The sequence below is a fragment of the Lepisma saccharinum genome, chromosome 4 (genome assembly GCF_977018435.1).
Source record: "Lepisma saccharinum chromosome 4, izLepSacc3.1, whole genome shotgun sequence".
NCBI classification, from domain to species: Eukaryota; Metazoa; Arthropoda; class Insecta; order Zygentoma; family Lepismatidae; genus Lepisma; species Lepisma saccharinum.
The window spans coordinates 1,381,411-1,408,315 of NC_139232.1; the positions used below are offsets into that span (position 1 = coordinate 1,381,411).

The 26,905-nt window shown below is 35.2% G+C and overlaps 2 protein-coding genes across 3 annotated transcripts in view; one reads left to right on the forward strand and one right to left on the reverse strand.

Annotated features, from left to right (window-relative positions):
- Positions 1-8,908, forward strand: part of Ptr (patched domain-containing protein) — a 303,517-nt gene extending 294,609 nt beyond the window's left edge. For both annotated transcript variants that reach the window (XM_083120235.1, XM_083120236.1), the window contains 3 exons: positions 423-635; positions 2,153-2,362; positions 6,422-8,908. In XM_083120235.1, coding sequence (XP_082976361.1) covers positions 423-635; positions 2,153-2,362; positions 6,422-7,546 — 1,548 coding nt within the window. In that variant the 3' untranslated portion in view covers positions 7,547-8,908. The remainder of the gene's footprint in view (positions 1-422; positions 636-2,152; positions 2,363-6,421) is intronic.
- A 499-nt stretch (positions 8,909-9,407) lies between these two features.
- LOC145987077 (sialin-like) overlaps positions 9,408-26,905 on the reverse strand; it is a 50,427-nt gene continuing 32,929 nt past the window's right edge. Inside the window, exons 5-10 of the mRNA XM_083121541.1 lie at positions 22,298-22,518; positions 21,298-21,447; positions 19,058-19,190; positions 15,147-15,302; positions 12,380-12,465; positions 9,408-9,874 (exon numbers count right to left, since the gene is read on the reverse strand). Of these exons, the coding sequence (XP_082977667.1) occupies positions 9,689-9,874; positions 12,380-12,465; positions 15,147-15,302; positions 19,058-19,190; positions 21,298-21,447; positions 22,298-22,518 (932 nt within the window). The 3' untranslated portion in view covers positions 9,408-9,688. The remainder of the gene's footprint in view (positions 9,875-12,379; positions 12,466-15,146; positions 15,303-19,057; positions 19,191-21,297; positions 21,448-22,297; positions 22,519-26,905) is intronic.

Consider the following 26,905-nt stretch of genomic DNA (forward strand, 5'->3'; position numbering starts at 1 on the left):
GTTCAGCCTATGCCATCATACTCAAGGTTTTTTTTTTTCATTTTCACAGCAAAATACTTCGAAATTTTATGAGATCAGGTCATTATGAATATTTTTATCCAATCTCATGTGTAGAACCTTAAATTTGATGTGTAAAATGTCACACACGAAACGCTGGAACGTTCCTTTAGTGGTTATACTTAGTAATTATTTCACAAGCTTTAAAGAAGTTTCAGTTATTTTCCATTCTAAAAGCTTTGCAAAGTTTGTTTTAAATCTACTGTGACCTCATAAAGGCTAATAAGCACAAAGTGTGTCTGCTTGGAATAGAACATGGAACTCCTTGACTATAAAGCAACAGCATTAACCACTATGCTACAGGGAGAGACACTATATTTAGTGTAATTTATTCACAGAGCTGATTCTTCTTTCTTGATTTACAGGTTGTGATTAATGGAGATATGGACTACTCGGATCCAAAAGTTCAAGCCCAAATAGAGGATCTAACACAGACCTTTGAAAATACATCGTACATATCCTCCCCACTTTATACAGAATCATGGATACGATCATTCCTTGGGTATGTGAAAAGAAATCAAGACTATCTCAACATAAATATTGACACTGAAGAGGAATTCATTAACTCTTTGAACGAGGTATGTATTATTAAATTGAACCTAATGTTATACTTCACATTAAAACTAAAACTCAAGGTCAAAGTTTTTTGTTCACAACTATTGCTTAAAGCAGTTATTATATTATATATTTGTTCTGGATAATGGAACTAATTAATAAATACAAGTATGTTCAGGGGCATTTTGAAAATTGGAAACTACACATGGTGGTGAGTGATCAAATGATCTAATCAGGGAGGCCATTGCTCACTGCCTCCAAATTTGAATTTAAATGGTTGGATGTTTCTCGAGTTGGAACTCGAAGTATGAAGTAGGCATTCACCTGGAACGATGGCCTTTCGTTCAGGTTTCGACTACGACAACAGGAATGCTTTCGCAACAGTGGCGGTGAGTGATCAAAAGGTCTAACAACCCAGGATGCATGTTGCTACTTGCCTCCAAATTTGGACGTTCCGGAGTCAAATCCAGGATTCGGATCCGGGAATCAATTCAGTGATTTGGAATTTGAGATTCGAATTCAATAGGACTTGGGCAATTTTGGATTTGGGTAATTCAGAATGTCTATCCAGCAATGAGACAGCTGGGAGATGCTTTGCGAAAATTTTGCTCTTTGGGGGACACATGTTATACTGACAATTATGGTAACCTGGAGTCTTAATAAACATTTTCATACCCACTTTTCATTTCTCATAATTATTGCACTCACTGTATGGCTTGAATTTTCAACATAACTTAACGTAGTATTTTTAAGGAGTGAGAAGTTCACCTTGTTTTACTATGAAATAGGAATTAATAATTATGTAGATGCATGTTGAGACAATAAGTATAAATAGATCAATACTGGCAAAAGTATTTCCTTTATCTTGTATGAATGTATTGATTGCATTGTAAAATTATTTCTCGTCTCGTAGTTTACAGTTCTTACAACCACATGAAGACAATATTTAATGTATTGTTTCAGAACACATGCTCCCTTCATCATACATATGCTTGTCTGAATCATAAACTACAAAAGTTTGAAATTTACTTGCAATATACTGTGATTCTCTCTTCAATAATATTTGTGTGTTCACTGCATTCTCTTTCATTTGTTGACCGTAATACATATGGTTATTTATTAATTTTCAGTTGTGTTTCACAAGATTTTATATAATCAATCTCAAGTAGTATCTAACAAAGAAGAAGCGTGTATGTGCTATTATAAGTGGACCATACTTTGTAACTAGAAGATTAATGATACATTTTAAGTTATATATCTGTTCATATTATTCAAAACATGCCTGCAAATAAATAGCACATAGTCAATGCAAAATCAGTAAATTTTATTTGGATAAATGAACATTTTAGTTTTATGATATACAGTATTTCTTATATATAATTCATAATTACATCCTTACAATGTTTTTTAATCTTAACCTTTCACTTTTGAGTTTGAGTTTAAAATATTTTCCCCAATTCATCCCTTATAAATGAAAACAAAAAAAAAAAAATATGTAAATGTTGATTTATGTTAATAATTAATTTTTCCTCTTTTTCAGTTGTATCTTTTTACACCAAATCCTTTTACATTAGATGTGAAGTTTAATGAAAATAAAACAAGGATCGTTGCATCTCGTTTCCTGATTCAAGCAGTTAATATAACAGACGGCAATCATGAAAAAGAAATGGTTACAGACTTGAGGAAAATCTGTGAAGAGTCCTCGCTTAATGTTACAGTGTTCCATCCCTACTTCGTATTTTTTGATCAAGTAAGTATCGTTTTATTAAAAGAGTAATTTATTGTGATATATTCAACTCCAATGAGTTTGTAATGTATTATTGTTATTATTATTATTATTAAAACAATAGTATACATATAAAGGGTGTCCAAACAAGAACGCTGGATATGAATTGCACCAGTGTCTTGTTAATGGGTTGGCGGCACTGTTCTTACATATGGTTATGGTCTTATTTGAACGGTGTGTATATTGAACACATGTGATTCCATCAGGATGGCGCTACCTGCCACACCTCCCATGAGACCATTGTCTTGCATGTCTTGCTACACTACAAATTTCTGGGCCGAGTCCTTTCATGCAACCAGAACTGGCCAGCGAGGTCACGGCCAGGTCATGTGACCTGACACCCTGCAACTTCTTCTATTGAGATATGTGAAATCGCAGGTTTATGAAAACAATCCCCAAATGAACCCTACCAGAACTCGAGGAGGAAAGTCGACATGTCATCGGCCAAATCGAGGAGAAAGTTTGTGTAAAAGTTATCAGTAATTTCATCAATAGTGACTACATGCAGAGCAAGTCGTGGTGTGGTGCACATCTGACATATATTGTTTTTCATACTTAACTGGCAAAGTGTACCCTTTGTAATGATGTATAGAAATATATGCTATTTCATGAAAATAAAATAATTTTTCACATTATTAAATCTGGCGTTCTTGTTGGGACACCCTTTAGAAGCTTAATGGTATGTGTAAATTTCTGCTATTAACTTAGTTTTACTATAAAATAGGAATTAAGAATTATGTATGCCCATGTTGAGAAGTGCACTTAAAATGGAAATGATAAAAACTTACAGGTGAGTAATACAGCTCAATACTGGGGAAACTGTTCTTAATATGTATCTAAATTATGGTATGTTATTAAGGACATGTTTCACATGAGATTACTTTTGATTCTATTCTGTATTAGTTGTACAGTAAAACTTCTCAATAATGGACAGGCCTGGGGGAAAAATAAATGTCCGTTATTAAGAAGCTGTACGCTATTCAGAAAAAAGTGTAGGATGTTACACAATAGGATAAGCATATTACATTACGTACTTAACGAACATAATGTTTTTTTCTTCCTACATTCAAGGAACAAAATACTGTACTACATGCAATGAATTTAAATTTACTAAAGTATCCTTACATACATTACAAATTTCAAAAAGGAAAATACAGTACAAACATAATGGTTTTTTTTTTTTTTTTTATGTCTTGTGTCTCGAACACTAAGTTCCTCTTTCTCGTACACGTTGATGACTTCAACTTTTTCCTTTAAAGTCAGTTGTTTGCGTTTCTGCGACATCGTAGCAGAAGTGACACACACTTCTCAAGATAACCACAAAGAATACTGTCTACTGTCTGCACTTTTAAAAAGAAATACATTCGGTGTAACATGAAACAATGCACACTTGTTCGAAATACTGGCCATTGTTGTGTCGAATTCCAGGAATTGCGACCGTTTTCTTTCAGGCTGTCCGTTATTAAGAAGTTTTATTTGCGTTGGGGAGGTAGTTTTCAGCGTCCATTATTAAGAATGTCCGTTATTGAGAAGTAATATTGCCATTAAACCCCATGTATTTCTGCCGGGGAATTTTAAAATGTCCGTAATTTAGAGGTGTCCGTTAGGAGAAGTTTTACTGTAATTCAAAGTGTATTTCCCTTTTTTTCAGGTAAGCATTCTCAAAGCATTTGTAATGAAATAATTATCACAAAAATGTAGTAGGGTATGGGCTACCCTCTCTCTTTTCTCCCAATTCTACAAGAGTAGTCATATTTTCTTTGTTGGAATTATCATTACAAGATAAAGTTGTCAATATTGAAAATCTAAATATCATCACTTAAAATAGATCACACAGAGAACTTTCAGCTTTTAACTCAAAAACTGTGATAAAACAGAATTATGAAAACTGGTACACTGATAGATCGTGTCAACACTAGGAACATATATCTAGTTTCAAGATTCTAGGTACCTGTGGTCTTTAGATATGGGACAGAACCTCTAATTTGTATCAGAGAATCATTGGGGAAAAGGTCCAAGATCTGAATTCAGCAACAGCAGATTGAAACTCGTGTGGTACTATAGAGCGACCACAAACAAAAGAACCTTCGACAAAGTGTATCCATGCACTTCTTCCGTTCAACTCTGGCCATAAGGAAGCATGCTCCACTCTGCCCCTCCCCCCCACAGGGAGTTCGGTGCACAGAAGTCGCAGGTTGCTTGTGGTTCCACTATATTTGTAGTGGTTATAAGTAGGACTGGATTTAAAGTGTTGCCCCTCTAGTGAAACAATTTTCTGTGAACATGTTATGACTTGTGTGGGTATGGTCGATTTAATTAGCATACCTAATTTGATCCACTGGGTGTATTGCAATAAGGAGACGAGTCAGTTGCCTTACAGGATAGAAGGAAAGGGGCAAACCCTGGCTTTTGTAACAGCTATCACCTGGAGCAACTGAAGGAAAGCTTGGAAAAATCTCAGCCAGTTTGGATTGATAGCTGTAAATGGAAACACAGCCTTGGACATAAGGCTTATGCAAACCAGAAATTTCCGTACCATTTGAAACATGTGACAACATTTTTTCAGTCACTGAACACCTCCCAAAATACATTTTTATGATGTAAAAAATGTGAAGAAGAGAGAAAATGCATGATTGCAATTCTAATTCTAATTATTCCTAATAGTACGATCTGTAGCTAAAAAATTGTTAACAGCAGAATCAAAGTCAAAAAAGAAAGTTTTTTGAAACAAAACCAAGAAACTGGTTTTATACATGCAATTGAGCACTTAACTGACTAATGTAATTTCCATGATATGAAAATGTTGTGTTTCTCAAACTCCATTTGATAAAGAGAGGTAGCTCAATATGACTGAAAGTTAAAATGTTTGTTTGAATTGTTGTTTTTAAGTCCACTTTAAGCACAGATAGGCTAATCATGACTGAACAAAGATTAAAGTGATATCAAACCACCTGCACTAGGTATCGAACTTGACACCTCTTGATTACAAGGTGATGATGTTATCACTACACCAGTGTTATGTAAATGATCACAATGGTTTGGTAAAAATTAAAGATGTGAGTGAACAGGGACTTCTCCATAAGAAATGTACCAAGCCATAGTGATCATTTACCTACATAGCACTGTAGCCCCGTGTGATTATTTTTCTATTCCTGAAACACTCAGATGGAGTTTCAGGACTACAACATTTTTACATTATGGGCATTACATTTGTGTCGCCCCTGTCAACACATGCTTTTTCAAGCAAAAAACTATTCAATCTGTATTATATTAATCTATGTTATAATCTTTTCTTTAAAAAATGTGTTATTGTTAATGTTACAATAGGAAATGAATTGTTTAACTTAAATCAGAAGAAATGTTGAAACTATGGAAATATAAAACAACTATGTAATAACCATGGTAAATTGTAAACAACAATATGATATAAAAGAGCTAGACTTTTGTAAGTCTACGGGACATTCTCCTGGTTGCCGAAAGGCTGATGGTTCAGGGGACGTTGGGGAATATCTTGCTTCAATCTTCGGATTGGCTGGAGTACTTGTACTCCATTTGGCAGATATTACACAAACCCAACTCTGAATAAGGCGTTCTCCTGCGTCATCAAAAGACCAGGGTTATAAACTTCGGTATAACTAATAGGTTTAGGCCTACAAGTTATACCGGGTGAATTGTCTGTTTGAAAAAGTGTTTGTATAACATCGGAAGTATAAATAAATCTTCGAGTAAAAGATCTTAACGATCTTTCATTTCAAACCTACATAGGTGATAATTAAAAATAAATCCTACACCACAGACCTCGCAAGGGCTTGGTTCTACCAACCCTTAGAAGCCTTTGAGAAGTCCGATAAAAGGGTTATAACCAGACTAACATAAAGCCCTAAAGGCAGAAGGTGCGTGTCACATTACATTAGTCACTATAGCATTCAATTGCATGCATGCATGTAAATTTAATACTTTAAACCATTTTCATTACTTTTTTTTTTTGCATGATTACTTATTTACATGAATTCTTTATTTCAGTTCCAATTGGTGAGGCCAACATCAATCCAATGCATGATCATCGCAGCGGGTGTCATGATGATGATAGCCCTCATCTTCATCCCTAACATTCTCTGCTGCTTCTGGATCGCATTTTCCATCATTTCCATTGAAGCTGGAGTTGCAGGCTACATGGCTTTGTGGAACGTCAATTTGGATTCAATATCAATGATCAATCTCATCATGTGCATTGGCTTCTCAGTGGATTTCTCCGCTCACATCTGCTATGCCTACATGTCTGCAAAGGTTAAGAATCCCGAAGATCGAATAAGAGAATGCTTGTATGGATTAGGTCTTCCGATCATCCAAGGAGCCCTGTCGACCATCGTCGGAGTTGCTGCTTTGTCGTTTGCCAAAAGCTACATCTTCTTGACGTTCTTCAAAACCGTATTCCTCGTCATCTTCTTCGGAGCGATGCACGGCCTGTTTCTTCTACCGGTTCTTCTGTCGCTCTTTGGCCCTGGGTCCTGTTCGAGTAAGGACGAAGAAAAGCCTTCAGAAAAGCCCTACTCGCATCCGTACTGCATCCCGCACCCTACGCTTCAAGCTATTAATCACATTAGGAACAACGGTGATGCCAAGTCCTCTCCTTCAATTTTACCCAATCTCCAAGCTCTTCACGTTCAATCACTCAAACCGGGTCATTATATTTCTTCTGCAGTTGTCCCCCCTCCAAGTCTTCCGCCTCACATGGTATCATACGGATCGAAGTACGATGGATCAGGTGATCGGAATTCGTTAGAAAAGGATCTCGGAATCGGAACATCGGGAGAGGAATCTAGTGAATCAAGCTCAAACAAATCACAACGCCAAAAGGGCAATGAAGAGAACGCATGGAGGAAGAAGCCGAGGTCATTCCAGCCTCCTCACATCATGGAAGTGTACAATAACTCCGGATATGTGAGTGACGAGGAACACAGGGACAGGAGTAAATTGGACTACCGATGGTCCCGTTCACGTGAGAGAGAGAATCGAGACAACGCCCTATCGCAGTCTGCACCCCCAAACAACATGCGCAGATACTCATCGCCGCCTGAGAACCACAGGAGATCAAAATCACATGGCCATAGGCACTCTGGATACATTGGAGAGATGAAGTTTCCTTGACCGCAGTGCAATCTCGAGTGCTTGTGTACAGGTGTATTTGGTTATGCGAGTATGAGTGTGTGACTTCAAGATTTTTTTAACAAATAAAAAAGTAAAGAAAAGTGAATTGTGCATATGTTACCATAAAAAAGTCATACAACATTGTCTTTGCATATGAGAATATTTTATAATGACATGTGTGTGCCATGTCATGTGTAAAGGAATAATCATTTTATGAAGAAAACAGTGACAAATTTGCCACGACAGGTTGTGACATATTGATTGTTGATTCGTAACTCCTGTGAACACAGTAAAAATAGGAGTGTACCATATTTTTTTACGGACAAAAAAATGCATTTTTTAAAACACAGAATAATACATGACCAATGTGCAAGATAGCATAGGGTGGTTTTGTTTAAAATACCAATTGCTTGCATTACCTGTGATTTTTCTGTGGCTGTACGAGTGTTCATATCTTTTCCCTATATCTTCTGTGTTCTTTTGTAACATTACTTACCTAGTTTGCAAAGTGACATTCTATCCGAGTATGAAGAAAGGGAGATTTTTTCACATTTTAAATATCTTTCTTTCTGACATCTGTCACTCTTGTGATTAGGTTACGTGTTGCATCTTATGTTAAGTACATATTTATTAACATCACTCTCATTTCATTACAAAATTTGATGTAAAACTGCATATATTACTATTGTGCGCATAAATTAAAGTGCAATCTGTTAACTCTGAACTGGGAACTGGGTCATGGATGCAACAAAGAAAATGTATATTGTGTTAAAAGTATATTTATATATTTGTAAATCTTTAATATGAGGTGTTGTAAAAAGTCATGTAGGGTGTTACCATGGTAATAATTCATTCCTAAATGGGAGTGAAGGAATATTTTAATGTAAATAGTGTAAATCTTGCTCAATTTGCAGGAGCAGTTCCTTTTATGTGATTTTTTTTGCATCCGACAAGCATAAAATTTTAATGTGTGTGTTGTTTATGTATCTTTTTTTCTGCCAATGCAGAAATAGTCTCCTCTAAATATGTACTGATGTGTTTTTTGGGGGCATTGTTTTTACTTTTTTTATGTAGGTGGTATTTGAAGATGGCAAGAGTAACAATCACAGAGCTACAAGCTTCTTCATGAAGAAACAATTTGATGTTTCTTTTATTGGGATGAAAGATTTTCACTGATACATCGGAAGCTATAACTACATCATATTTTTAAAACTCTTTTTTTTTATTATTTGAAGTAAACATAAGAATCTAAAGATTTCCGCATCTCTTGTCATAAATTATGAATCTGAAATACTCTTCAGTCAATTTTATTGATATCTTGTTATGAATCCAAAAAAGAAATAAAATACCTGTGGAACATAATCTCTGCTTTACTTAATTTTATTCCTTCACCATCTAATTGTAAGTTATGTTTAAGGTTTGAACTGCTGTTGTCCTCGTCATCATAATGAAATGGATAAACATGAGAAATGTTGCAAAAAATATGTCTCCCGCATAAGCAATTGGTTAATGCTCTTGCCTTTGGTGCAAGTGGTCCCAGGTTTAATTCCAAATGGGAGTCCCCAAAATTTCGGGTATGACCCAGCATCATGAGGACAATTGGTGAGCTACCTGAAAATAAGTGGTGGACTTCGGTCTCAAAAGCCAGAAAACAGCAGCGATGGGACTCTATGCATTGACAACCCATCACCAGATGAAAAAGCCATACTGGCAGGCCCTAGCCCTTAGGGAGGGGGGGGGGGGGCATTGTGCCATGGAGTTTAGTCTAGTTCCAAAATAACTACATTTCCCCCCAAACCTATGATTTCATTCAGTATTTTTTTTTTAAAATTTCTTCTTTAAAAAATTCAAAGAAACATACACATTGAACCAAATTTAATATTTCATATCTCAAATAGACCTTTGATTAAAAGCATAAAACATACAAAAAATGGTTATACAAACCTTACAGAATAGCCTTAATATTCAAACATGTTTAATCTATTCCTTGGAGTTTCACTTACTAGTGTGTGTCAAACTTCACTGGCGTAGTTTATGGAGACATCTTGTAACTTAGTACCATTAAATAGTTTCTGGACCTTCAGCATTAGTATTAGAAATATGTGTGTCAGTAAATTTAAGTAATTCTAAACATAATCACTGTCAAAGAATTGATTCTTCCCTTAGAGGCTGTGCTTCATTCTCTTCAATACTTATCTCTCTGCTCGTATTATCTATGTTGTTCCATGGCTGAATCTCTCCTGAACTGAAGAAGACGAAGAATGCACAAGTGAAGAAGTAAATGCAGGCAGCAATAGCAAATACGATCCTCCATTCATATACTGTTTGCTGCAAAAAAACAAAAACCTTGACAAGTAAGTATGTAACATACCAAGTTTATCATTCACAGAATATCTGAAATTGTCATCACAAGTAACACACAACAAAAGTGTTAAAACGCAACATTTCACTTGCATTAACAGAGGATAAATGAAGGAAGGTCAAAGCAGCTTCAAAAAAACACAATCAAATACTAAATGAAGGATGATGAAAACAGCTGTAAACAATACAAAAAACGTTGACTGTGACACCATGTTGTTATTTAGTTGAATATAGTCTTTGGACTTTTTTAGAGCAATCTTCATAATGTTGGTGTGAAACATGCACAATGCTGGACTTTTATATTTTTTTTATTGTTTACAGTTTGTCTTGTAAGACTTCAAATCTTCTCCAACTGATAAGAACATAGTCTATCCAACACATGGTGTTAAAGAAGTAAAGTGGTCAAGATTATCTTTGGCAGTTAATATATACTTATAATTAACGTTATATACTAGGAAGAAAATTAATGCACATTTTTGGGGGTAGGGGTCCTCCCCAAAAAAAATCAAAATAATTCATTAACTTTAAACTTCAAATATGTTAGATTGTGCATGCATGAAGAAAAAAAATAGTCCCAATTAAACAAAATTTTCATTTAAGTAAATGATTCCCATTTATGAAATATTTACCAAACAATACCAGGGTGGCCACTCCAGAACTATGATAAAATTCAAGTATAATCCCCAGTTTTCAAGGATAACTTTCCAAAAATTCACCTCCCACACATATACACACACAAATAGTGTGATTCCAATGCATCCGACAATTCTAATACAATTAAATGGTATATATATTTAAAATATTTCACTTAAGGTGTGGAGCTTACACTTGCCATTTCACATACTCAGACTTGAAATACAAACACAAGTCACAAATCTTACAGGACATACTAATCTATAGAAAATTGTTAATTGTATAAGAATTTAAAACTCAAATTTAACTTATCAACTTCAATATATCTTGCAAAATCTTCTGTCTGTCAGATAGATTGTTCTGCAAAGGACACTAACACAGTACACGGACTGAGACAATGTTTTATTTTCCACCAAGCTATCTATTTTTCTTTCCTCAATAAAAGCAACAGCTTAACTGTGCAAAACATGCCTCAGTACATTTATAAATATGCATAAATTCAATAAGAGTTGTATTAATGAAAGTTGCAAATTTTCACGTCTTTGGAGAAAAATTCACACAGAAATCCTGGAGCCAATAATTTACGCAGAATTCTCGAGCCACCCTGAATACACTAAAGTTGCCTGACCAAGGCATTTTATTAAAAATTAAAAGCACTTTACATGTTATATTTCTACACTATATCAGGGTCTTCCTCAGATGGAGAACTAAACTAAACTAAAGTGATGGAATACACAACCAGAAGGTATTTATACACACAAAAACACATCATGTTGACAGTCCTTATCTTGGACGATTTCTCTAAAGGAATTTACATGCATGTTGCCCCTTGACAGGTGACTAATGGTTCTCTATAACTGACAGGGGCCTCCTGGATGGTGCATTGGTAGCATCCTTGCTATGTAATCAGGGGGTCCCGGGTTCGATTACTGGTGGAGGCACATCGTGGTTCGGATCCCATTTTAAACTAGGTCCAGTCCCGATTAGCCTTACTGTGCATAAAGTGGACTTAAAACACCAATTCAATCAATCTATAACACAGGTCAAGATTAGCAAGTATCTGGGACTACCTGTGTATCATTCCTCCACCCCTCCTGCCTTTTTGGATGTGGATGGATTCCTCATCCCTTGGTCTTCTTCTCTTCTCTTTCTTTCTTCTTCTTTCCTCCTTCCTTTTTCTCATACTTTCAACTCTTTGCCTTGGTCAGCAACTTTAGTGTATTTAATATGGAAACAAGGTTTAATCATGTAACCAAGCAACTGACACTTCCTAACTTCATCATGGGAAGAGTAGTGGTAGCAATAGTAGTACTAGTTGTTGTTGTTAAGTTCTTGGGAAGACACGTCTCCTCGATGCACCAGATAAGTGGATATCTACCCCAACTGTTTTGTAATTAAATTTTACACACCTCATCCAAGAAAAAGCTTTGAAAGTTAGGGGGGAAATTTGTTCATAAAATTTATGTTGTTTGATCTTGCACATAAAACTCTAATATTTCGAATTGTTACAATTGTGAAGCCATTTATGAATATGAAAATGTAACTTGGTTCCTGCATTTTACTCTGAATTTTTTATCTAACGCAGTTTTCACTTTGGTTATTCTGCTATTACCAATAAAAAATGATAAAATCGACAGACCCGTTTGAGGTATGGCTCAATTAGTAGTTTCCGAAACATAAAAATTTTCTTAGAGAAAGTACAGATTTTCATATTTCTCACTAAAAACAGTTCTGTATTTGGCACAAATGCCAGAAAAACTACTCCATATTGTAAGGAGCAAAATTTGTATGTAAGTTTTGAAAAAATAAATTATAAACATGGAAAAGAAATATATTTACCTTTTCACTTGTTAAAATTCCCACCACTAGAGGTGCTAGTACACCAGGAAAATTGCACACGGTGTTTTCTATTCCCAAAATTGTGCCTAAAAAATAACAAAACAGTGAGAAATTGGTATATACTATTGGAAGCATAAATCGTGTAAATGAATCTATCAGGAGAATCTGATTCCCTCTGTTTGATTCTTGGTTTTCATGTGTGAGCCAAAAGGCAAGGTCAAGAGAATAATGTACAGGCAACAGTCAGAAATGATGTAATACATGCATTACTTAATGGAATTACACAATAGATTTCTAAGCCCAAAAACCTTTAAAAGATGGTAATAATTTATTTCAATGTTCCATTTTACAACATACTGTGTCAGAAAATGAAATCATATGTTGATCTCGACTCTCTTATGAGATCTTGATATATATAAAAAATATAATACACAAGCTTGAGGTTTGGCATCTTATATGTCAAACAACAGATGCACAAAAAGTACTAAGATATATATATTATTTATTAACATTAACAATGGAAATATTACACAAGTATCACAATCACACAATTATCAGATTACAAAATAAGAAAGTAATTAAAAATCGAACCCCTACAATTAATATTAAATTGTATTGATTGCATGATATCAGTCTTAAATTTAATTACATTAATATATGTCCACTTCTCCAAATGTTACTTGACCGCCCTGAAAGTTTTCTAAGTCCAGAAATCGTTAATTTGGGAACATAGCTATTGAGAACAAGCAGAGAGTAGCCAACTTTACTGCAGGTTTCTCTACTAGGCGAGAAACCCTGTGGTGAAAGATTTACATTCTTTTTAATAAGATGAAGTCAGAAACTATAATTGCTCAACATATTAATAGAGAACAATATGGAAAACGTAAGTATGAAGAATAATTTAAGAGAATACTTGCGATTCGGTATGTTAAAATTGAAATCAGAGAAACTGTTCTCAGGTTGGACACACTGAACTCGCTCGTGGTACACCTGGAGGAAATCGCTGTCAATTTTGAACACAAAATGAGATAATTACGAATAGTTTATGCAAATAAAATATAACAACACCTTGCAAAGTACTGTGCAATGAGCGAAAATTAAAGAATCTTGCAATTTGCAGCGAAAATGTGTTTGTCGCATACAAAAGTGGTAGCTTGAAGAATCATCAACACGTTTCAAAGCATTTGTTGCAAGTGATGTTGTAGAGTATTGGTCAAGTACTCGCCTCACAAATATATTTTTTCCTAAGAATTAAGTGTCATGGGTTCAAATCCAAACCTCTCCAATTTTTTCTTTCGTTTTTTTAATTATTATTATTATTAATTTTATTTTTTTATTTTGTAAGTATGGCATCAGATACATTGAGCATGGAGTTTAGTAATTAAGTTGAATAATTTTGTTTCAGAATGTTCGCAAAAAATTATTCGATGTTGAAATCGACGAATGTTTCCCGCAGCTCAATGTATTTGCTTCTTCTTTCTAGCACTAACATTCATCAATTTGGATCAAAAAATACCAAAATTGTTGTCGTATTCCAACAGATAGTATTTGGTCAAACGAGGAATATGATGACTATGGCTCGGAAGTTGATGAAAAATCATCATCTTTTCTGAGCCTACAAAAAAATGCTAAACCGAATATCAGTCTGTTTGCCTTTAGCTAGATCCAGAAAACATAATTTCCTTGCGTTTGTCAGCCTTCTTTTGGCTTTTAGGTCCTTTTCAGTAGTTTTTGCCTTTTGTGTTACATTTTACTTAATTTTATGTCTTATTTTTCTCCTCCCCTGTTGTTTCGTGAATTTTAAATGCATTTGTTAGCATAACTTGTAGAATTAAATTTCCTGACATGGTCCTTTTAGCAAGTTCGTCATTAAATGAATATATGGTCAATGGAAAAGCACAACTATAATTAACTTGTTTGGCAATGCATTAAATAATTAATTGTGATATTTTTTTTTCTACAGCAAACTTAAGATACGTTGTGTGAACCCTACCTTGAGATTCCCTAGCTAGCCTCTGTTATAGTTTTAATCTGTGCTTTTAAAATAAAATTAGTCACAATATTAAAGAAGATATAATCTCATGTACGCGAAACACAAATGTATTTCAGTTGCTGGCCGTCTACTGTATCATGGAAGATTCATTCTCTGCAAATTGTAAGGTTCTTCAATTTTTGCTCATTCCACAGTACTTTGCAAGGTGGTGTTATATTTTATTTGCATAAACTATTCGTAATTATGTCATTTTGTGTTCAAACTTGGCAGCGATTTCCTCCAGGTGTACCTCGAGTGAGTTCAGTGTTTCCAACCTCACAACAGTTTCTCTGATTCCAATTTTAACATGCTGAATCGCAAGTATTCTCTTAAATTATTCCTCATACTTGAGTTTTCCGTACTGTTCTCTATTAATATGTTGAGCAATTATAGTTTCTGACTTCATATTATTAAAAAGAATGTAAATCGTTCACCACAGGATTTCTCGCCTAGTAGAGGGAACTGCAGTAAAGCTCGTTCTCAATAGCTATGTTGCCAAATTAACGATTTCTGGACTTAGAAAACTTTCAGGGCGGTCAAGTAACATTTGGAGAAGTGTACATATTACAGAGTCAATTTCTAACATTTTGCTCATAGCATTTTGCATGTACACACACATATACATACATGTACAAATGTGTGCCTGAGCATGTGAGAAAAACATGAAGTAGCTTCAGTATTATGTTTGAATTTATTAATACAGCAAATATTCAACTGGAAGACATTACTTCTTACCTGAGAAATTAGGAGCGATGTCCAAGCTATTTGGAAGTATGCCTGCAGCAAATGCACCATTAATACCTAATCCCACGGTAAGAAGTGTAACTGATACAGTTGAACTACATCCTGTGAAACCCATCACAATCAAACAAACTGCAGGAACAAGATGAGCTAAGAAAGAAAGAAGAAAAGAAAATGTTTTTATACTTTATTTTTACCTAAATCAGGAAGTTAATATTTTATGTACATACGAGATGTGGGAGAAGAAGAATGTATTGCAATTTCATAAGTAATGTGAATAGGGACAGAAAGTAAACTATGAAAATTTTTAGTACAAAGCATTGATTGATTTGATTGATTTGGTGTTTTAAGTCCACTTTATGCACAGTAAGGCTAATCGGAACTGGACTTACAGTTTATAGTGGGTTCCGAACCACTATGTGCCTCCACCGGGAATTGAACCCAGGACCCCTTGATTACAAGGTGACGACGCTACCACTGCACCATCGGGGAGGCCCTAGTACAAAGCAAACTAAACCAGTGTTTAAAAGTAAAAATGAAGGATCGCTATTATAATTTCATATTATGTGAAGAATGCTATCATAAATTTGTCATTATAATCATTCTTGACAGATAAACCTAACAAGAAGACCCTTTCTTTGGTAAAACAGGTACACAAAAGTGCAAAAAATACATGAACAACAAACTGATCATTCATGTTACACAAATTTATATGTGGTAAGATATTATCATACACGCAAAACGTGTTTACGTATCCATATACTTGTTTGTTTATTCGATTAATTTCGGTGACCACTGTCACCCCCACACCAGAAATTGTAGTGTAGTAATACGTAAGCATGTTTTGTGTGTATGTTAAAACTAGGGCTGAGCCGATACCGATCGGTATCGGCATCGGTGAGTATCAGTTGATTTTCTTTTACTGATACTATCTGATACCAAAGATTTTCAGTGGCTAGAAAAGAAGGCAAAGGCAACAGCTTGTCTCAACATTTGTTCTTTCTAAAAGTTCGTTCACCCTTCCTTGTGACATATTGGGAGACCAGGACAAGAAGTTCCATAGATTTCCCTAGAAACACTGGATCATAAACCCCAACTCTATTGGGAAGCAGATGGCAAGATCAAAGGCATTGGCAAGTGCAAGCTGAACCCAAACGTGACCATGAAGGCATGTAACTCCTTAGTTAACACTGTAGGAAATAAACCATTCATTGCCAATTCTTGCTTGAAGATCCTTCAACCGGGAAGGGGAATCAGCAATTTATACATATTCTCTCCATTTCTGTCTTTCCTGTGACTGCCGGTATCAGCCAATGAGGGTTATATATTTCTGCCAAAAGCCGGCCCCCGTGGCAGAGTGGTTAGCACATCGTGCTACAATGCCAGGGGTCCCGGGTTCGAATCCCGGTCTGGGGATGAATGTTTGTGAGTGTCTACTCATCAATTTCATCACATCATCACTCATCCCCATCTTCGCAAATTAGCCAAAAGTTGCACAAAAAGCGAAGTAAAATAAAGCAAATCAATCAATTATTTCTGCCAAGATTAGATTGGGAACATACAGCTTTGAATGGCAGTACTAAGGAAGATAAGTTAATCGGGATTGGACCTATATTTTTAAGCGGGACCCGAACCACTATGTCCCTCCACTGAGTATCGAACCTGGGATTTATTGATTACAAGGCGACGGCGTTACCACTACACCATCGGGGAGGCCCCTCTAAAGATTTATGTACACCACTACTTAGAATAATGTACATAAAATATTTATCAGGAACATTACTTTTCATCTAATAGACGTACCATTATTGCTTTCGTTATTCAATAAATATTCAATTTTTTACTTCTCTGACATTAATTTCCTTGCCGGGATAGTTGTTTTTACCCAAATTTTAGCGGTCTTAACTACACATAAGCTAGATGACGAATATTGCTGTTTTATCTCTGATTGTATAGCGTCTTTTTACTATTTACGTAATAACAATATTTTTTAGTCAAGAAATAAAGATCAAAATAGACATCTGCTCTATATTATTCTCTAATATTTTAAGGAATAAGAAATATAGTGGTACCTCGATTTTACATTATCCCACATAATACAGGGTGTCCAAATTGAAATGCCCTAATGGCATAATCCATAACTCCACATGTATTTGATGTAGCCAAATGAATTATACATAAATTAATATACATATAGTCATAAAGTTTCTGTCAGCAAAGTAGTAATGTACACCTCTACATGTGCTCCACGGGTTGCACAGAGGATGTCCAGTGTATTCAAACAAAGAGAGAACTATGGAACGAACAGATTCATGAAAGAATTACAGTTGCCATTTGAACAGTCACACGACACATGCTACAGGCAACCTGGTGAGAAAGCGATTATCGGCTGGACATCCTCCATGCACTATTTATATTTTGAGCCTAACAATGAGAAAACAGGAATTTGGCATTGAAAACTGCTTTATTGTTTTTCGAAGTATTCTCCTTTATGGTCAATACACTTTTGCATTCGTTCGAACCATTTGTCAAAGCAGTTTTTCCAATCTTCTTCAGACACCTCCATAATATGGTTTTTGAACGCATCAACGACGTCTTCCGCCGACAAAAATCGTTGTCCACGCAATTTATTCTTGACATTCGGGAACAAGAAGATGTCATTGGGTGCCAAATCAGGACTGTACGGCAGATGACCCATCAATTCGATTTTTTGACTGTTCATAAAGTCGGTTGTTAGACGAGATGTGTGACAACTGGCATTGTCTTGATGAAGAATGATCCGAAGGCGTTTGTTTGTTTTCCGTATTTGACTGAAGACCTCTGGCAAACAAATTGTTGTTTACCATTCAGAGTTGACCGTTCTACGTTCCTCTAAAGGCACAGTTGCCACATGACCAGTTTTCCCGAAAAAACAGGCGACCATTTGTTTTGATGTGCTTCGAGCGCGAACAACTTTTGTTGGATTGGGTTCATCTTGAAACACCCATACAGTCGACTGCTGTTTACGTTCCGGCTCATATGCATACATCCATGATTCGTCACCTGTTACAATCTTATATACGTCTTTTGAAGCACCACAATTGTATTTATTGAGCATTTGTTTGCACCAATTGACGCGAGCGTCTTTTTCAGTTTTTGTCAAATTGTGTGGGATCCAACGAGAACATAACTTTCTCACAGCTAAATGATCATGTAATATTTTATATATGCTGGTGGAACTAATGCCTATGGTTGCCTCAATCTCACAGTATGTCACATGACGATCTTGCAGTATTAGGTTTTGCACAGCATCAATGTTTTCTTGAACAACAACTGATTTTGGACGACCTACGCGAATCTCGTCGGTGAGCGAATGGCGGCCACGATTAAATTCGTTATACCAGCGTTTCACAGTGGCAAAGGATGGGGCTTCATCGCCAAATGTTTAAGTAAGTTGATCGATGCACTCTGTCTTGATAATCCACGTTGAAAATCGTAAAAAAATCATCGCACGAAAATGTTCACGAGTTAATTCCATTTTATTGTTGTCGCGCAATCTCCAAGGCAACATAAACAACACAAATCAAGCTATTGACAAAACATTTGAAGTACGTTATGGTCAATAATGCCAGACGATTCCGTGCAAATGTCAAATCGCGCCTAACTTCAATCAGTGTTGCCAAGGTTCAAAATATAAATAGTGGCCCTCGTACATCAAATACATGTGGAGTTACAGACAGTTGACATTAGGGCATTTCACTTTGGACATCCTGCACATTCAATCTCCATTGTCCCAATAGAGCAAGTTGCTATAAAATTTTCCTAACTTTTACATTTTCTTGCATTTTAAGTTTTCTCATCTTGGCCCCCTGACAAACATAAAATCGAGGTTCCACCAAATTTTCTTAAAATTATTTTATACATACAGAAGCAAGTAAAAAGTTTCCTTGTTGAAGATGTAGATAAAATATTTTTGCTTTGCAGCATGTCTGCTAGATAGCAGCATATTACAGCAAAGGAAAATCGAAGTATATAAGGCAGACTTGAGAGAAATCCATTCTGAGACAGAAAAAAGAGAGAAGAAAAGTAATAATTGATTCAAAACAAAATTAAAAACATTCAGATCTAACATTATAAAATTACCAGAGCTGAGCCGATACCACTTTGAACCGATACCGATAACATTGTCGATACTCTTACCGATTTCCACCAATACCGATATCGATACTTGAAAATTGCAATAATTAAAATTTCTTCAAAATATTGACCAATATTTGTGTGTAATTAATATTCTTCTCCAATTAAATCCATCAATTTACAAAGAAATTTGCTGTAGTATATTCAAGAATTACATCACAATATTAAAATAGATGTTATGAAATCACAATATACAGTTTTTCGTGCAAAATTGGTACAAAATAAAAATAAAGTTTTAATTTTTCATAATTTCTAGGATAATTAGACTCAGCGAAAGTGACGCACGACATTTTTGTGGACCCCGTCAAAGACTAATATGCTGGAAAAGTATGGGCTGGTATCTTTAAATATATTCCAACCTATACTTTCCGATACCGATACCACTGGAATCGGCTGATACCGATACATCGGCATTGGTATCAGCTCACCCCTAAAAATTACCATGCAAAACATTTTCTTAGGAATGCTCTCGAATTTGTTTCTTGAATAGCATTTAAAAAAAATGAATAAGTGGAGTATAAATTGTGTATTCAATTGTTCGTTGCACACGTAAGTTGAAAAGTTTCTATCTAATAAGATGGCACGAAAGCCTGATGCACATGCATTTAGTGCTCCAAACTTTCACCTGTTTTCAGGGTTGTGTGAGTGATTATGATGTGAACACTAAGTATTGCAAAAAGTGAAATACTGGGATAAGTGCAAGTGTATCGAGACCTGGTCACTTAGTTGTGGGCGATTTTCTTTTTTAGACATGAGTTTGGGTCAGATGGTCAGCTTCTGGAAGCCACAAGAACAATACTTTCATGTCTTGTGAAAGCAATAATACAAAGATAACAGAAAAGGTAGTCAATTTCATCAACACAACATGAAATTTTATCCAATCTTCCAGTACACAATCATTCTCTTTGGTGTTAAATTTCAGATTTATGATTTCTCTTTAGAATCCCGAATGATCAACCATTCACAAGTGAACTCTTGACATATCTAAATCCCACATACCAACAGCAAAGGTAACAACTTATTTTACACAAAGTTCCAAGGTTATCCTTGGAACAAAAGTCTCTACAAATCAAAACTGAGTGCATCAAGCAGCTGAGAGTTAAAAAATACTGGTCATACTGTTATTGTTGTTAAAATTATTGTTATGTGTATGTGCATTTTATTACATTAGTTTTCACTGATCATATCCTAATATTAAATGGATTTTTCTGCATTCGGGATTATTCAAATAAATAAAAAGTTAGATAAATATGGAGAAACTACTCACTTTATCCACGAAAATGTGTTTTTCTTCTTTATTCTATTAATTTCAGTGGCCACTGCCACCATCCTCGTTGCGTGCTTCTATAGATTCAATAGAAGCATGCCAAGCAACAGTACAACAAGTTCCAATGAGGATGGTGGCAGTGGCAACTGAAATTAATAGAACAAAGAAGAAGAAAACAGTTTTGCAGATAAAGTGAGTACTAGTTTTTCAGTATTTATCTATTAACGCGTCTCTCTTCTCCTAATTATAAAAAGCTAGAAAAGAAGTAGTGATTAGTAATATATAAACATTGAAAATGGCCTTGAAAATAAATTTGACTCATCGTCAAATTGACAATGTCAGTCTCATCTAATAGAACATGTCATTGAATGGGGCAGGGGAAATAGAATAAATATTTGTCTTTTAAGAAGACTGTGTCAACATCAAAATTTCTAGGCAAATTTATTTAAAGTCTACTTTATACTCAAATAGGTTATTTGGAATTGGATGTATAGTTTAACATGGGATCCAAATCACTATTTGCCTCCAGCAGATATCGAACCTGGACTCCTTGATTACAAGACAACAAATTTCCAAAAATATAAATAAACCAATGTTAATAGTGTTAAACTACCATAATTAATTTCACAAAATTCAGATTAGAAAGTTCAAGATATTTCCAACATTTTATAATTGATATATAAATGTAGTAACTCATCTCACCTGTTTAATGTCAAAACCGAGGATATCATGCATGTAGGTTGGGCCATAAGTCATTATTGTGTAGAGGCCCCAGCCAGATCCACAGCAGCCAAAGACAAGTGCCCAAACTGGCATGGATGTCGCTATAGCCTTCATCGGCACAGGTGGTACCTATAAAGAATAAAAAGTATATAAGTGTGTGGTTCTTTATTTGGAATTGAATTTTGAAGATGGCACCTCTCACTCATTCACTGTTTCTCCCTCCCCCTTCATTTCTAGCAAATCTAGACAAAAAATCCATTAACTGCTTACACAGGGCCTTATTATAGAACAAAAACAAAATAAACTAGGACTCTTTATCTCATTATCAGATATTTGCCACATGAGCAAGTCTGAATTTCATTTTTACTTCTCCACTCAAAAACAGAAGAATGCACTAATAATTAGAATGTCATAAGTATTTTTTTCCTTGTATGTACGTATTGTTGCATTGTACAATTATTTCTCTTGTAGTCTATGGTTATTACAAGCCTAAACACAGTTTTTCGTTAACACATTTTAACCATTGTTATAACTGCATTTTTAATCAAACTAAAAGTAAATGATGAAGGGAGCGTGTGTTCTGAAACATCACAACGAAAAACTGTTTTTATGCTTGTAATAACTGTAGACTACAAGAGAAATATCATAAGTAGTATTTCTAAAATATGATGTGTGAAAACAACTGTTTCGTAGCATCACTTAAAGTTTGCAAAAGATTCAAAAGCTTGTAATGTTTTATATGTATCAGTGACTTGATAAAACAGTACATAAAATACATACATTCAAGAACAAACATTTTGGAAATTCGTTGCTACATAGAAATAACAGAAAAATTGAGATTGACTACTTTCTTCAATTATATAAAACGAGGCACAGCACATCCTAATTTATGAGGATTGAATTACATGTCATAAACAATCGAACATGTACTGTCTACTTTGGAATCTGTTTTTATTTTGACATAATGGTGGAAACTTACATTCCTTGTGTCAGTTGTATCACCAATACTGCTTTCAATGTATTCTCTTTCATCGTGTGATATGTGAGGATGTGTGGATGGAAAATCATAGACAAAAAAGTACCAAAATATGTACCATAGAACTGTCAAGCCTCCAGTTACATAGAACACAGCTTCCCATCCAAAAGTGGAAATGATAACACCACTCATAGGAAAAGTCAGAGCTACTCCTAGTGATGAACCTGAAAACAGAAGAAAAGTACTGTTGAAGGATTGTCTAGTGCTTTAAACTCTACTTATTCTAACACTATGTTTTGAGAGAGCACCTCTTCTCTTGTCTTCAGGAGAACAAATTTCTATTAGCCACTATCTCTCAGTGTGTATTGGCTTTCGATACACAGCTGTTGATATTTGATTTCCCGATCTATCCACTAGGACAGTGGTCTTCAACCTACAGACCACGGGCTGGATGCAGGAACAATTATGGATTCTTTCCACTGTTGAGGGATTTCTTCTTTATTCCATATTAAACAAATTAATTTATGAATTTGACATATTAACGAATTTCCACCATACTTAATTAATTCAGATGGTATTAAATCAATGCCAGGTGCTTTGTTATTCTTTAGCCTTTTAATAGCATCTTTAACTTCAGTCAAGTTAGGTTCTGGAACTAAAGGGTCTGCTGTGTGTACTTCATTTACTTCTGATTTATCTCCTACATGAACATTTAAAAGGTCATTAAAGTAGTTCATCCATCTATTTAAAATATCACTTGGGTCAGCCAAAAATTGCAGTTTTTATCATTTATCAAGTTTACTTTAGGTTGCCACCCCTTTCTAAATTCATTTACACCTTTATATAAATCTCTGATATTTTTATTTTTGCTGTTTGTTTCAATCTCATTAATTTTACTTTTCAAGTAATCTCTATTTTTACTTCTAAACGTGCGTTTAACTTCTCACTTTATTCTATTATAATTGCTTAGATTTGTATCATCAGAGTTATTTAACCACCTAAGTCTAGCCTAATTCTTATTTCTATTAGGTTATGACATTCATTATCAAACCGTGGCTTACTTTATCTTGGTTTATGGTATCCTATACTTTCTTTAGCTGCTGATTCTATTGCATTACGTATGTGATCCCAATTCTTATTTACGTCTGTTTCATTTATATTTTCATCATCATTTAAATCCTGCAAAACATCAAATTTATTTGACAGTTTAATTTGGTAATCTTTCTTAATTCTTTCATCAGCAAATTTTCCTGTATTAAATTTTAGAACTTTTAGATTTTGTTACTTATGATTTACCACCGAGAGTCTTTCTCTTAATTTAGCAATTACTAAATAATGGTCACTGACACAGTCAGCCCCTCTATGTGAACCAACATCAATTATATTAGTATGCCTTCTTTTATCAATGAGAATATGATCTATCTGATTATGAGTTTTACCATCTGGAGAAGACCAGGAATATTTATGGACATCTTTATGTTTAAAAGTGGTACTTTTCACAATTAAATTCTTTGAGGTTGCAAAAGTAATTAATCTTATATCATTATCATTACTTAATTCATGAAGACTTTCTTTACCAATCGTGGGTTTAAATGCCTCTTCTTTGCCAATCTGTGTATTACAGTCACCTAACAGAATTTTCATATAATACTTGGAAAATTTATCAAAGACCTGTTCTAACTCTGCATAAAAATCATCTTTAGTATTATCATCTTTATCTTCAGTTGGTGCATGAATGTTTATTAAAATAATTTTACACCACATACCTTGTAAAACTTCATATGATCTCATATCAGTAATAAATTCTACTGTTTTAAGGGTCGAGAAGCCCGTTTCAAAATTATGATTTTTAGTACCACCATAGAAAAAAGTATAATTTTTAGTTTTACAATTACCTTCTCCTGGTCATCTAACTTCCTGGACAGCTACTATATCTAACAGAACATTCAAAGTGCCCAATTTAATATCCTTATTCCTAATGTAGATCTTATTCTTAGTCCAGGGATCTCCCAAAGTAGTCCCTGTCTGGAGATCCGAATGGGAGACTATTTTACCTTGGGAACATCCATGGCCTAATATTGCTGATTCTTGACAGGTCTTTTTACAGTGCAGAATTGTCAGCTCTACGCCTAACCCCCAATATGAATGGAGGACCGCACCTGTCGTTTGTCAGCGGATCCCTCGGATCTAGCTGGGAGGATCACATTGTAGTCCACAAACCATACCCCACTTCTGTCAATTGTGGGACGCTCATAAAACCATGACAGAACAGCTCTGTAGATTAGCAAAATGTTGACCATTTTATTTCACTCTGTTGGTTGACTAACTGCAGTGAACAAGCCACTGGGTGATGGGGTCGTTATCACAGTGGAACTAATTAAATTTGTTTGTTCTCTGTTTTCTGGATGGATGATGGAACAACTATCGTGTGGAAGAACGGTTAGTAACATGTTCATGGGACACCTAAGGACATGTGAACAGCCACAGATCAGTAAAACAATAAGGAAAGTGCAACAATGTCACTGTAAGATTAACAAAGAGGTTGTTCTATTATTGAGATGGTAACATGGAAACGAATTGTTTTGTGACACGAAAATAGTGGAAGTCATAATGGCCTTCTGGACGATAATTTCGTATGTTATTCTGAAGCAGAAGACACGACAATTAGCCACCTTGCGTAAGACACCAAAATCTTCCGTTTACACAATACCTTCTCTGAATCGTTGGGGAGAATGCGCCCCCTTGTTCCTTTGCTAACAACACACGTGATTAACTGAAAGGCTGCAGCTGTGTTTTGTGGAAAATGAAATCTAAGGTAGTTCTGCAAAGAATCTATAGATGCCGCTAGTTGTCATCGTACCTGAAACTCACTCTTCTTTGGGTAAGTGCTTTTGTTGTTGTTTGATTTGATTTATTTGGTGTTTTAAGTACACTTTATGCACAGTAAGGCTAATAGGGACTGGACCTACAGTTTAAATTGGGTTCCGATCCACTATGTGCCTCCACTGAGTATCGAACCTGGGACCCCTTGATTACAAGGCGACGATGCTACCACTGCACCATCGGGGAGGCCCTGAGCCACCAGCTCAATAATACCATCTTCATGATTATCCAAACATGACAGAAAAGTGATGCCAAATTACAAACATACAAATGCAATTGATTCTCTCGCTAGAAAACCCAAAGATTCATCATAAAAAGAAAAAATAAATATGTGGTTCCTTATGAAAATGTACGTACGTGGATGAAACAAGCGTCTATCGAAGCAGAACCATTGCACCCCTCAACGAAATGGACTGTACCCGTGACCTTGAGACAAAGCACAGTGTGCTGCATCTAGCACAAGCATGAGGGAACTCGAAAGTTATTTCGTTGACTGGTTAATTTTGAAATGACTATGGTTTCCAAGATCACCAGACCTGACACATTCTAATTTCATCTTGGGATTCACTAAAGGAATGTCTACACTGCAATATGTCACTAACAATTGACGCCTTCAAAGGAGGAAGGTTGCAGCCATTACCGATGTCCCATTAGCACATTCTTGGCTACATAAAAGTGCATGGATTACTGGACTCCTTTTGATCATGCAAAACAATGGTCTTGTAAATTACCAATGAATTAATAATTCTAAAAGCATCAAAGAGAGCATAATACCAACACTAATTCTCAAAATTAATATTCTGTAGCAAAAGGCTGAAAAATTCCACAAACTCATAATGTCCCCTACGAACTAAATACGTATACCCTAGAGTCATACGCTGGAGTTGGAGCATCTGAGGTTTTGTTTCAAGTAGGATCCGAACGACTATGTGCCTCCTTCGGGCATTGAATCTGAGACCTCTTGATTACAAGGTAATGAATTTTAGGTGCAAATATTTGCCAATAAAGGTGCAAAAAAGGTGCCAATTTTTGTACAAAAAAGGTGCTAAAATAGGTGCTAATTTTCAGATGTAAAATTTATTGTGAGCAGTGCATACATATATGATTCAACTTGTCTGGATAAACACAAAGAGTATTCTCTGGTTTTAAATCGTTTAATATAACTAAGCAAAGAAAATTCTCTGATACATTAGAAAGCGACATAAAGAAAAACATGCTTCTTCTAACTTGCTTAGAATTAGTCATCTAGAAAACTGTTAAAATAGATTACATTCAAAACTTCTATGTTCTTCTGAGTAAGGCTACATCTGCGGTCACTTAGCAGATACTTGTAAGTTGAAAAAGAACGTTCAACGTCAAGAGACATAAGTGGTGCGTATTTTGTTTTCAACCAGTAATCCACATCCTTGTTGGTTGCGACTTCTTGAACATCAGGGTTTTTGGCTAAACTTTGTTCTAACTTCTCTTTCCCGACCCCTTGCAGCTCCTGTTGCACATCCATCAAAACAGCCCACTGTGTTTCCTTTTCAGGACACTGCTCCTCCAGTTTTGTGATTGCAGTAGTAAGGAAAGAGAAGCCATGTACAATATAGAGTTCATCTTGCAATTCCTGTTTAAGTGCAAGTTTTTTTGTCGTTTTCTACAGTTGAGGAATCACTAGGCAAAGCATCTAAAAATTTCGATATTGTATGGAAATGATTGCAAATAAACACTGCAGCTTTTAACCAT